The sequence below is a fragment of the Furipterus horrens genome, unplaced genomic scaffold, assembly GCF_987537825.1.
Source record: "Furipterus horrens unplaced genomic scaffold, mFurHor1.1.pri manual_scaffold_17, whole genome shotgun sequence".
NCBI lineage: Eukaryota > Metazoa > Chordata > Mammalia > Chiroptera > Furipteridae > Furipterus > Furipterus horrens.
The window spans coordinates 110,244,041-110,256,563 of NW_028327187.1; the positions used below are offsets into that span (position 1 = coordinate 110,244,041).

General features: G+C 37.7%; 1 protein-coding gene across 3 annotated transcripts in view; it reads right to left on the reverse strand.

Annotated features, from left to right (window-relative positions):
* Positions 1-12,523, reverse strand: part of NHS (NHS actin remodeling regulator) — a 371,143-nt gene that overhangs the window by 2,439 nt on the left and 356,181 nt on the right. For all 3 annotated transcript variants that reach the window (XM_090264507.1, XM_090264506.1, XM_090264508.1), the window contains 4 exons: positions 10,400-10,592; positions 7,680-7,811; positions 3,770-6,745; positions 3,369-3,495 (listed from right to left, as the gene is read on the reverse strand). In XM_090264507.1, the coding sequence (XP_090120633.1) occupies positions 3,369-3,495; positions 3,770-6,745; positions 7,680-7,811; positions 10,400-10,592 (3,428 nt within the window). The remainder of the gene's footprint in view (positions 1-3,368; positions 3,496-3,769; positions 6,746-7,679; positions 7,812-10,399; positions 10,593-12,523) is intronic.

The window sequence follows — 12,523 nt, forward strand, 5'->3', positions numbered from 1 at the left end:
GCTATACTAATCAAAACAGCATGGCACTGGAATAAACAGAGAGATCAATGGAACAGACTGGAGAGCCCAGAAACAAAAAGCCATGCCTACATGGCCAATTAATCAATGACAAAGAAGGCAAGAATATAAAAGGGGTCAAAACAGTCTATTCAATAAATGGTGTTGAGAAAACTGAACAGAAATATGCAAAAAAAAAATGAAACAAGACTACCTTCTTATACCACACACAGAAAGAAACTCAAAATAGACTAAAGACATAAATGTAAGACTTGAAACTATAAAACTAGACGAAAACGTAGACAGCAAACTCCTTGACATTGGTATTAGCAATATTTTTTTGTTTATTTACATCTCCTCAGGCAAGGGAAACAAAAGAAAAATTAAACAAATGGGAGGGAATACATCAAACCAAAAAGTTTTTGCACAGCAAAGGACACCATCAACAAAACAAAAGGACAATCTACAGAATGGGAGAAGATATTCAACAATGATATATCTGGTAAGGAGTTAATATCACACACACACCCCCAAAAAAAACCCACCAAAAAAATAGAAAAAGAAAAATAAAAACAATCCAATTTTAAAAATGGGCAGAGGATCTGAACAGACATTTCTCCAAAGAGGATATACAGATGGCCAATAGACATATGTAAAGATGCTCAATATCACTAATCATCGGAGAAATGCAAATTAAAACTACAATTGAGATATCACCTCAGAATGGCTATCATCAATAAATCAACAAACAAATGTTGGCAAGGATGTGGAGAAAAGGAAACCCTTGTGCACTGTTGGTGGGATTGCAAATTGGTGCAGCCACTATGGAAAACAGTATGGAGGTTCCTCAAATAATTAAAAATAGAACTACCTTATAACCCAAAAATTCTACTTCTGGGCATTTAGTTTTAAAAATCCAAAACATGAATTCAAAAAGATATATGCATCTCTGTGTTCATTGCAGCATGATTTATAATAGATAGCCAAGATATGGAAGCAACCTAAATGTCCATCAATAGGCAAGTGGGTTAAAAAAAGCTATAGAGGCCCTGGTTGATGTAGTTCAGTGGGTTGAGTGCCGACCTGAGAACCAAAAAAAGCTATAGTACATCTACAATGGAATATTACTCGGCCATGAAAAAGAACGAAATGTTACTATTTGCAACAACATGGATGGACCTAGATAGTATTATACTAAGTGATAAAAGTTAGACAGAGAAAGACAAATATCATATGATTTCATTTATATGTGAAATCTAAAGGAAAAATAAACAAACAAAAATAGAAACAGACTCAAAGATATAGAGAACAAACTGATGGTTTCAACATGGGAGAGGGGTTGTAGGGCTGAGTGAAAAAGGTGAAGGGATGAAGAAATACAAATTCACAGTTACAAAATAGTCATAGGAGTGTAAAGTAAAGCATAGGAAATATAGTCAATAATATTGTAATAACTCTGTACAGTGCCAGGTAGGTACTAGACTTATTGGAGATATCACTTTGTAAGTTATATAAATGTCTAACTACTATGCTGCTGACCTGAAACTAATATAGTATTGAATGTCAACTGTAATTAAAAAACAGAAAATACACAAGTTAGAATATGTGTTTATAATGTATGGGAAAAATATAAAGGAATATACTCCATATTTCACGGTAGTTATCTTAGAATGATGGGATGTCCATTTTCTATGTTAAATAGTTCTTTCAAGTTTGAACTTTTTAAAATTCAATTTTGAACTGCATTGCATTTACAAGCAGAAAAAGGAAAGATTAAAAAATATTTTCCCTTTAAAAAACAAAATTATTCTTGTCATTGTGCTGTAAATACATACACACATACAACACAACTGCAAATCTAAGATTACCACTCAGTAAGTCTACCAAACCTAATTACCTATCATCATATTATTTCTCTTGATTAGTAAACCAGCTTAAATTCAGTGAATCTTCAGCATGACTCAGTTCATTAATAAGTATTCTAAAAATCTGTAGGGTAGAGAAAATGTCACCTTTGCAATTGGAGACTAGCCTAATTTGGGTTCACTGAAAACTTTATGGTTGTTATCTTGTGTATGCCAGTGTCCAGCACTCTAATAGGGTTAAAGTGTTAAGCTAGCATTTGTTTTTAGGATCTATCATATTCTAGACACTAAAATATTCTTTTATCACCAAAATTGAGAATGTGAGCTATAAGTGTCTCCATTTCCAATAAGAGATTAGGTCCAGAGGTTTTAACTGATTCAAGACTGCATAAGAAGTGGCAGCATTAGGATTCTTCACGTTCCAAACGGAGAAGTGTGCCTAATGTATATATAGAAAGTGTTTCTGATTGGCTCCTTTCAAAAACTTGTTGAAGAGTAGTGCTACTTCTTTATGAGAGAACCATACCAAGAGAAAACCTAAGTTCCCTTAAAAAGTAGAATTCTAGGAAATATAATGGTAAACTGCTTGCAAAGAACTTGCTTCAAAAAGTATAATTTCATGAGGTAGAAAAGATAGTCTCTAAGTTTTTTGCCTTGGGAGTCCCATCTAAGTCACTGAGGCCTAATGGAAGAAAGCAGTCACAGTTATGAAAGGAGTAGGCACATCGCAATTTGATAGCTCAGTCTGATACGGGTTCAGTTTCCAAGTGTTGGCTCCTGCTCTGTTCTTCAGTCACAGGTTGTAAGCAGTATTCTTGCAAATATAGGCACTGACCAACCACAAGGAGGCAGGGGAAGGATGAGAAAACGTGAAAGGACAGCATTGACACAGCACTGTCCTGGAAAAGCAGCCCAAATGACATGTCCTGTTTGGGGAATGTGAAACATTCATTTTAGAGAAGGCCAGTGGTATTAAAGAAATTTATGTTTTAGGAAGAGGGGGAATAAGGGAACAGTGGTTACTTGTTCTGAGCTGTGATATGGGCAGGTTTTTAATACACTGTCTTGTCTCAGATTTGGGGCTCTGTTTAGTGAATCACCTTCCATTTATCTCTGTTAACATAAGATTACAGCTTTGAGCATATTTTTTAGGTTCAAGAAATTATTTCAAAGTTAGGGATTGCACTAGAGTTTGAGCTTTCACTCTCAGTTACTTAACCAAACTGTTTTCAAATAAAAAGTTGTTCTAGAGTGTCTTTCCTAAGGAAAAAACATATTCCCTCAGAAGTCCTTATGAAAGTCTCTCAGTTGAGGTCAATCTAATTATATATAAAGACTCATATTTCCCAACTTGAATACAAGTCTATTAATTGGATTTGGAAAAATAATTTTTCTTTGCTTGACTTTGTTTTTTGTTGAATATATTACAAGTACACAAGGCTTTCTCATATTTGCCTTTAATAAGAAGCACCATAAGAAGCAAAACCTTTCATATTGTTGCCTCACCTGTGAATGACTGCAAATAAATCCTCAGTTGTTCGAGGTTTGTTTGGAGACACAAACACACCTTCCACTTCAGCCTGAGAGTCTTCACTAAGTGGTGAAATCATAGAGTCATCACTTGGTGACGATTCTTAAATTAAGAACAAAAGCATCTTTAGGAGGAAGTTCCACAGCATAATTGCTGTACTTCACTGACTCAGGGAACAAACCATTTTTAAAATGAAAAAGGTATTTGTCACAGCCCAGTCCCTCAATAGCAAAAGCTTTTATCTCAATTGTTTTAATAAGTGTAAAGAAATAGTGGAGGGAACCCAACACCCAGGGCTCTACCATGTTATGGGGAATGTAAGAAAGAAAAATTTCAGGAAGTGCCATGAGACCCCTTTCCATAGCGACAAACTGACCTTTCGGTGAAACCTCATCCATACTTCCTTGGGTCTCCTCTGCTCTGCTGTTATCAGAGGCACTTTTGGCTGAAATACCTGAAGCAATATTTTCCTGCTCAGAACATTTTTCAGGACATAAATTTACAGTCGATAGCTCTGCTTCATAGCTGATATTCCCAGGCACTTTGTCATGGTGGCGGCTCATCCCAAGTTGATGCTTAAGTTGATTGCTTATCTCTGTGGCTCTAGTTGGTGAGTTTGGCTGAGGTGTGAGCACATCCACAGACTCAGGGTATGCAACTTCCTCCTGATCTACAGAGGATGCCTTCTGGACCTGTCCTAGGACTCCATCTGGACCAATTCCATATTGTAGTATTTTACTTTCCAAATCATTTGGGTGGGCAGTAGAGACCCTCTGAAATCCTTCTGTGGGAAAGTCACAATTTTTACTTGGTGAGTTTTCTGAAATAGGCTCATTCTCCGTATGTATTTGGTCTTTTGTGACACTTGAATCTAGAAGATTGCTACCAACCGAGGCTACTGTTTCTGGATCACAATGATTCTTCACATCAAAAGCACGTTTTTTTTCTAACTGTAGTTTATCTGGTCCCATCTCAACTGCAGAGGAATCTAAAAAGGATAATAGGGTATCTTCAGTGGAGTACTGACGTGATATTGATTTCTTAGCTATATGTGGCCTAATCCTACCTGGAGACAGGGCAGCCATTGTGAGAGTGCTTTGCTCTAAGTAGGGGAGTTCCATGTTGTTGCCTTCTTTTTGCTTAACTTCTTCAGACTTACTGACGGACCTAAGGTTAACAGATTTCAGGACTGTTGGTGTAATTGCAAGGGATGGTGGAGGATTCGACCTCAGCATTTCCCCTACCGTGTTCTGCTTATTATAACTAAAAACGTGCAATGGGTTACGATGGTGGAATGGTTTATTCAAGACATGAAGAGCACTTAGGTCAAGATGGGTAGGAGGTATAATTGGAAGTTCAAGATCTTTACTTAGAGATAGAGCTCCATCTTTTAAAGAGGGTTGCTGTAGTGAGGATTTCCTTTCTGGGACTTTCGGTTTTCTTTTGCTACCTCCAGGAGATAACGGACCAGAAAAAAAAGCTGTAGGGAAAGAGGATGTTGGTGTTTCAGACTGGCTTGAGTAGCCACTTGATGGAGATGCTAAGCCAGCCAGCTTTTCTGGTGAAGCAAGTTTAAACTCACTGTCAACAGAAGGAAGGGATGGGGTGGTAGCTCTTGATTCTGACTGGGATGTTTGGGATTCAGAGCTCTCTGGAGATTTGATGCATTCAATAACGGTGGTACCTGTAGCAGTGCTTGAATTAGATAAAGATCTGTAAGGGTCATTTGTTTTCAAGTCATTTAGAAGCCAGAGGTCTGCATAGTGAGTTGATTCGGCACCTTCATCTTTGAATGGTGGAATATCTGAAGTGTCTAACTGAGGTTCCTTAATACAATGTTCATTCTGGTTAATCCAAGAAGGTTCTTGCTTGGTGGAAAGATTGGTATTTTCCATTCGAGAAGGCGTGTTGGAGAAATCAAGAGGCAGCTTCATTTCCCTGGAACTGTGAAGCAGGAGCTGGCCACTGCTAATCTTTGGTTCTTTCTTCTCAGAAATGTCTGCATTTCCATCAGACTTCCTCAATGATGAGCTCCTTTTAGGTGGAGTGGGCTTTGCCTTTGGTTTCCTGAAAGATATGCTTGGTCTTCCCTGCCTTCTGTGGTCTAAGTAGTCCTGCCAGGCACAGTCTGGAAGAGTAGGAGGAACTCCAATGCCCTGGCTATTCTCTGGGCCCAGAGCTGCATAGTGACAGACATAACTCTTACTACCTTTGAGACCACAGTCAAAGTGCATGGATGTGTAGTATCCTTCTGTGTCCACTGAAAAGTGAGAGCTAGTGTCAGCTTTGTCTGATGGAGATTTTTCCAGAAAGCTGTCATAAGTTGCCATGCTTGTGAAGCTTGGGCAGCCCAGGCTGTCTGCCTTGGGGCGCTCAGGACTAAAATCATGGTGGCAGGAGGCATCATGATGGTGGTGTAGGTAATTCCATTCACTGTCACTTGTGTTGCTATTATTGGGGTCATCTAGATCTGCCACAGTGGAGGTAAAGGAGTTTGCCCGGTGGCCTCTCACTTTATCCAAGTGGTCATTGTACTGCTCTGCCACAAAGACATTGGCATCCTCATTAGCATGAGGGGCCGTGTTTAATGACAACTCTGAGTCACAGTGCGAAGAGCCAGTGAGGGGAGGAGAAGCTGCAGGAGGAATTGTCTCTGAGGTCTGTGAGGGGCACGTGGAGCTGCTCCCACTCCAGTTGCCACTGGATGACTGGTGGTCGTCTTTCTGGTCCATGTGGCTGCTGAGGAGGACGCCAGCTGTGGAGATGCAGTGGATGGGACTCCCAAAGGTATCTGAGTTGGAGGAGATATCACAACTGCCAGAGTCAGCAGCCATTCGGGACAGACGTGACCTCCCTCTCTCATTTAACTTGTGCTGGGGGCTGTGAAGATGTTGAGAACAGGCTAGGCCCAAAGCAGGCTGGTGTTCCTGGGCACTTGGGCTACTGGGGACCTCGCTGCAATCATTAGGGGTTCTTTCTTGGTCACCCACAAAAGGCTCCCCCTCTTCATATGAGGAGGGTTTAGAACCAACTTTAGGCTCAGCATCTCCGCCTCTATTGCCTTCCCGGGGAAGGCTCCGAGATCTTGTGCGGCTGCTCACTGTAGTCGTAAACATGGTGTCACCTTTGTCTGCCAATGCAGAAATGTTGCCAGCAGAATGTGAAAGGGAAGCTGCAATGCTTTGACCCCTTTGAGCTCTGATTCTCCTTCTGGATGGAGCAGCAATCAGAATGTCCTCAGTCTGGCACTCCGAGTCCCTGGTTCCAGACCTCCTATTGATAGTGTTGGAAGGGTCTGGATTTGTGTGTACAATCACATTCCTTTCCCTGGCCACAGGTGATTCATCAGAATCTAGGGCACATGGAAAGCAGAGTGAGAAATTTTATACAACAGCATACTAACAGACATTCTGAGAGACACTCACACATCTGGGTACTAGCATGTTGGGAGCTTTTCCTTACAGAAAAATATCAACATATAAAATTAGGAGAAAGTTAAAATGCTTAGATAAATAGATATAGATATAGATAGATATAGATATATTTGTGCACACTATATATGTGTATGTATGTATATATACTGAGAAGATATGCTTTTAGATCTTTTGTTAATACTCTCTCTTCAATAAGTGACTACTGTTTTTTAAACTAAAGTCTATTTTATCTTCTTCGCCACTATTCATTTTTATTTTGTAATATAAACAGTGAAATAAAAATCTTAGAATTCACTATAAGAAATAAAAGTCTTATTTATAGGAGATGAAAATTTTCAATAAACATAGGGAGAGATATCCTAGACACATTTAACAGAAAAAAATAGAAAAATGTCATCAAGGATATCATGTTAACAATATTCAATATTTAATTTAGTATGCTTAAAATTTACCTTTTTCAGTGACTAATATCATAAAACTATATCTCTCTTCAAATAAAGGTAGACTTTTCTAAATGAATCTTGCATTGAATCTTGTTACTTTTCATTCCTAATTTCCACCTTAATAAAACTTCTAAAAATTAGCAAAATTAGCTGAAATTACATTTCGGCCATAAGATCCAAATATATATACCTAAATCTATAAGGTCAAACCTTCTCAGTCAAGACCAGAGACTTAGAACATCATACTACCTGGCGTGCTGAACACAAAACAAGTATACACCATTTCAAAACCTCTACAAGTTACAGCATTGACTTTTTTTTAAGAAGCTGATTAAAAGTCAGCTTCTATTTCATCTCCTTAAAATTGGCACCCAAAAGCATTTGAACAATTCACAGTTTTATACCACACCTATTTCTTGTTGGACTCTTCTGGGGATACCAGAGATGGTTTTCCTCCTCCTCAGTTTTCGTCTCCGTTGTAGTACGGATTGTGAATGAACAAGAGAGCAGCGTATACTAGCCTCTCTGTCAAAACCAACTCCTGCAACCCACAAATAAATCTAATTAGCCTTTAGAAATGGCAAACACATTTTCATTTGCTTGGAACACAGTGATATTTATTGAAGTAAAGGAAGGTTTGGATTAAGCCTGTAAACAAATATAAGGGAGCCCTTATTCAGCTTTTATTTAAATTATGCTGCAGTACATTAAGCTTTACTTCCGAATACAGCTCTCAACAACAGCTTGCACTGCCAAAAGTAACAAGCAAAGAAGGAAAATCAAAAGACTGAGGAGAGAAAAATAACGTCAATGGATAATCCTCACACAGAAATGACTCCTTAAGGACCTAAACCTTTAATTCTTCCTATTTACTGCTCTATTTCTGAGTTCTCTGAAGCTGGTATCTCTGCATAGTAGATCCATAGCCAAGATGTTAACCTAAATTAGTTCAGCTAACGTATCGTGGCCCATCTCTTCATTAAAAGATCTTTGTGAGTATTTTTCTCTCTACTCACTATGCCCCACCCCCCAAAAAACACACACATGATGGGAGGAAACAACAACCTAGAAATTTGTTTTTTAAATCATCATGTAACTCTGTCTACTTTCTTCTACTGACTAAATTGAACACTTTTGGGTTTGCACCAGTGTCTTATCACTACATAATAATAATACAAGGCAGCCCCCTGTTCTGCACTTAAGTGGATCTACCTTCTGTACCAACTGTAAATAAAGCTGAAATCCCCAGTCTTTACATGTGTAGGTTTGCTTTTGTAAATACAGGGGGAAAACCATGATACCTGTTAGTTTCTCTCTCCATAACCACATTATGCACACTACACACAGTCCTATCCAATCTAGAACACTGATAGAGGAGGTGAGAACCCAAATTCATCTGGCACAGGCATATGCCATGCATTTTTCAAAGTGAGCTTTGCCTCAGGAAGCCATAATACCAAAAGTGCTTTGGAATTTGGTTGCCTCATCATTTATCCTGACTGTTAAGCATGGGGCAGGATGGCATGTTAAACCTTGTTTAGCTATAGTGAAGCCGTTTGAGTTTTGCTTAGTATCACAGTGACTACAGTTTGTCTGTATGAGCTATCACATGATGAATAATTACAATATTACCAGAGAATTTGTACTAATGGAATTTCCCTTTCTTAGTTCCAATCAAAAATTAAAATCCTTCATTCTAATAATAATAATTATAGAACACATGGCATACAGACACTTTGTGTTATATGGGCATAATCAACAACTTATTAATTAAAGCTCTTGAAATCAACAAATAATCCAGGCTTTAGTTTGAGAGTCCCTGAAATAAAGCAGGAAAGATCTTCCCTTTTCCTGAATCACAAGACCCATAATCAAAGTACTAAATCTGAAAACATGATTTTACTTACAGTGCCATGAAGAAAGCAGGTGTTGCTAATAATCACATGTCCCCAAAACTGAAACTCAGTTTACGAGGATGCCAAAATGATCCATTTTGACAACTGAACTCCCCTAATCCATCCCATTTAGATTATGGAGATCAGATAAAGCATACTTCCCTAGAATAATTTATCCTACAACTTGAATAGGTCATCAGGAAAATTAACCCCAAGCTCACAACAAGCTGATCAACTAGAACTCCTTTTTTTTTCCAGGAAGGAAATAGCTATGCCAGATACCAGGTCATCATTTGTTCCCTACTTTATGTTAGAGAAATTTGAGTGGGATTAATAATACCTGTGTCCAAAATGCATTTCAAGTAACATACAACCTACAGTCATGTGGTACCAGGATTAAAATCATTCATGATATGGCCATTTTGAAATTCTGAATATATAAATAAGTTAAAATATAACTATTAGAGATGTTTTTTAAAAGCCCAATAAATAGATCATTTAATTTCTATCTTTGAAAGTTAGAATATTTTATAACATTATCTTACTTACAAAGATTACCATATCCAATTCTGGAATTTACAATTGCTGCCAATAAACTTTTCCAGAAAAGTCTGGACAAGCTTGCATTCATCTTAGATTAATATTCACTCTCAATACAAAGGAGGAGGAAAGCAGAGTGCATGAAAGATAGGCTTGCTGGCTTTAGAGTAGAATTTAGCTTTCATCTATGAATCCATATATTTTTAGGTAACAATCCCTAAAATCACTGCAGAATTCTAAACAGTATTTAAAACAAGCCTACCTTCACCCAAGCAAGCATGAAAACAGACTTTATATTTGGTCTACAGGATCATTACTTGCAGTTTTAGGAATCCGGGGTTTGCTGTTTTCTTTCCTGCAATGCCACGTATCATTATCATATGACTAATCACTGCCGCTTTCTCCATTATTTAAGTCAGCTATGGCCAAAGAGCTATTTGGTGATTTCTTTTTTTTCAAAAAGAAACTGTCCATCATTTACATAACAAGTGGGCCAGTGAAACATATGCAAATTGATGTTCAAAACCTGACAAAAGCATATTGCATATCTTCTGGGTTGTATTCTGATAAAAAGGTATTACTTGTTCACAAGGCAGTGTTCTTAATTGGTACCCCCAGCAGCACAGCTTTTGAACATATTTAATACACAGAATATTCTGACCCGACTACCCCTAAGAAAAGAACAGAATAATACCAGTGACATTGATGGGAATAATGCAGGAAGAAATCACTTGAGCATCTTGTTTCATCTTCTCCTCTGGTGTTGGGAGAGGTAGTGCTTTGCTCCAGTTGGTCTGCTTGTCCAGTGTCGAGGGGATATTGTGTACTGGGTTTTTCGGCCTCTGCCCTAACATGACATCTGTATCTTCATCCTCTGGGGGATGGGACTGCAAATGAAGTACATTCAGACTAAATCATCATGGTTTATACATATAAGGAATTTCACAGTTTAGTTAAAAGATTTGGTCAGAAATAAACTTTTAGGTCAAAGGAAGAATTCCTAGAAATAATTAGTAAACACAACTAATTGAAAAGTTATAATTTCAATAGTCAAGTGACAAAAAAGGAAAAAATGCATTAAATAAATATGCTTTTCAGGTCAAATGGAATTAAGACAAGAGACAAGGTAGCCAGAACTTCAAAATGAGGAAAAATGTGAGTCTAATCCAGTGAGAAGTGGATCACTCTCTCTATATCCATGTCACCGTAAATTCCTATTGAAAGTCTTGAGGGCTCTAGATGACTAGGATCAAAGATAGATGATTTGGATGCCTATGAAACATTTTGGAAATGTACCAGAAAATCTGGAGTCACGAGACAGTCCAGAACACATCACCTGAAGGACAAACCAACCTAATTTAAGAGGCTGGATTAAAACATATGGAGTTAATTTTACTGCATGACTATGGTGTTTGTAAATAACATTTTAAAAATGCTCTATGCACATGGAAAAGCAAAAGTGAAGACTCCCCCTCCACCAACTACAGTGAAAAATATAAATGCTGTTGGGGTGGATTCAAATGGGTTTTTTTTTTCAAATTCAGAAGACTAAAACAGTCCTTGTTTATTTTCTTTTGGCTTTGAAGTGCTAAGGTTTTCTTCCAGCTATGCAGTTAGAGGTTTTGACTTCTATATGACATTTGAGAATTCTCCATCCAAACCTTTGATAGATATTAATGTTGTCTAACTTTTATTTCAGGATTGGGTTACTAGCCCAGATTATTAAAAAGGCTCTATCCCAATTTTGATTTTAGATTACTAAAAGACCTAATTTCTACTACTGAACCTACTTTTATTTCTTTCTACAATTTGGAGAAAGGTAGGTATTTGTAGAAAATAATTTTTCCTCTTATTCCAGTTAGATTTTAATAATATTCTGTCCTAAAATCAGAACCATTAAATTTTTTTTCTCATCCTCACATTTGGAAGCATCATGCCCTGTAGACTCAGAGGATTTCACATATTGTCAAACGAATTGTTCTTAAGTCCCCTTAAAGAGAAGATTCCAGAGCCAGTTGTTTAAACTAACCCACAGCATTTGCTTACCTTGTCAGAAGTATCTGCAAAGCCTCCCAACACACCCAACAAGTTATGATTCCCCCCTTGAGAAAAATGTGTTTGCCATGAACGTTTTAGTAAAAACATTGCAATCTTCTTTCTCTCTTTGGCTTTTTATTCCCAGGGAAGTGAATAGCTCAAATAAAGTTGGAGCACAAAAGACTTTGTTTCCTAGGTAACTTCCAAAAAGAAAAAAAAGTTTGGTGCATGCAAAAAAAGAGACAGAAAGAAGGGGAGGTGCAAGAGCTGGAGAGAAACCCCTACCACCAGAGGCCACATTTTGTAGGCGATTCCTTCCTTGAATAACAATGGACTAGGAAACAAAGAAAGAATAGTAACCTGACTACAGGCTCTGACCAGCAGCCAAAAGCACTTTTTATGTAACGGTGACAAGGGACAATTGACTGCCAGAGAATCCTTTTGTCCTTTTTTTTTTTTTTTTTTTGAGAAGCTGAACCTTTACTTTTGATGAATATAAGGCAAGTCAGAATTTTTTCCTCCGAACTACAAAGTCCAAGGGAAGAGTTAGGTGATGCCCATCTTGAGCAGAGCCTTATTTGCAACTTAGGGGTGTGTGTGTGGTGGAGGGAGTAAATGAGAAAAAAGCCAATGGCATGACTGTCTAAATTGTATTTTATTTAATTCAAGTTAGGAAAATACCTACTCTTTAAATTGATTTAAAAGAATACCTGTTAGTTGGTTAGAAATAACAGAGTTTACCATAAAGTTAAGAGAAGAAAATGAAAGTGTCTTCAGAGAG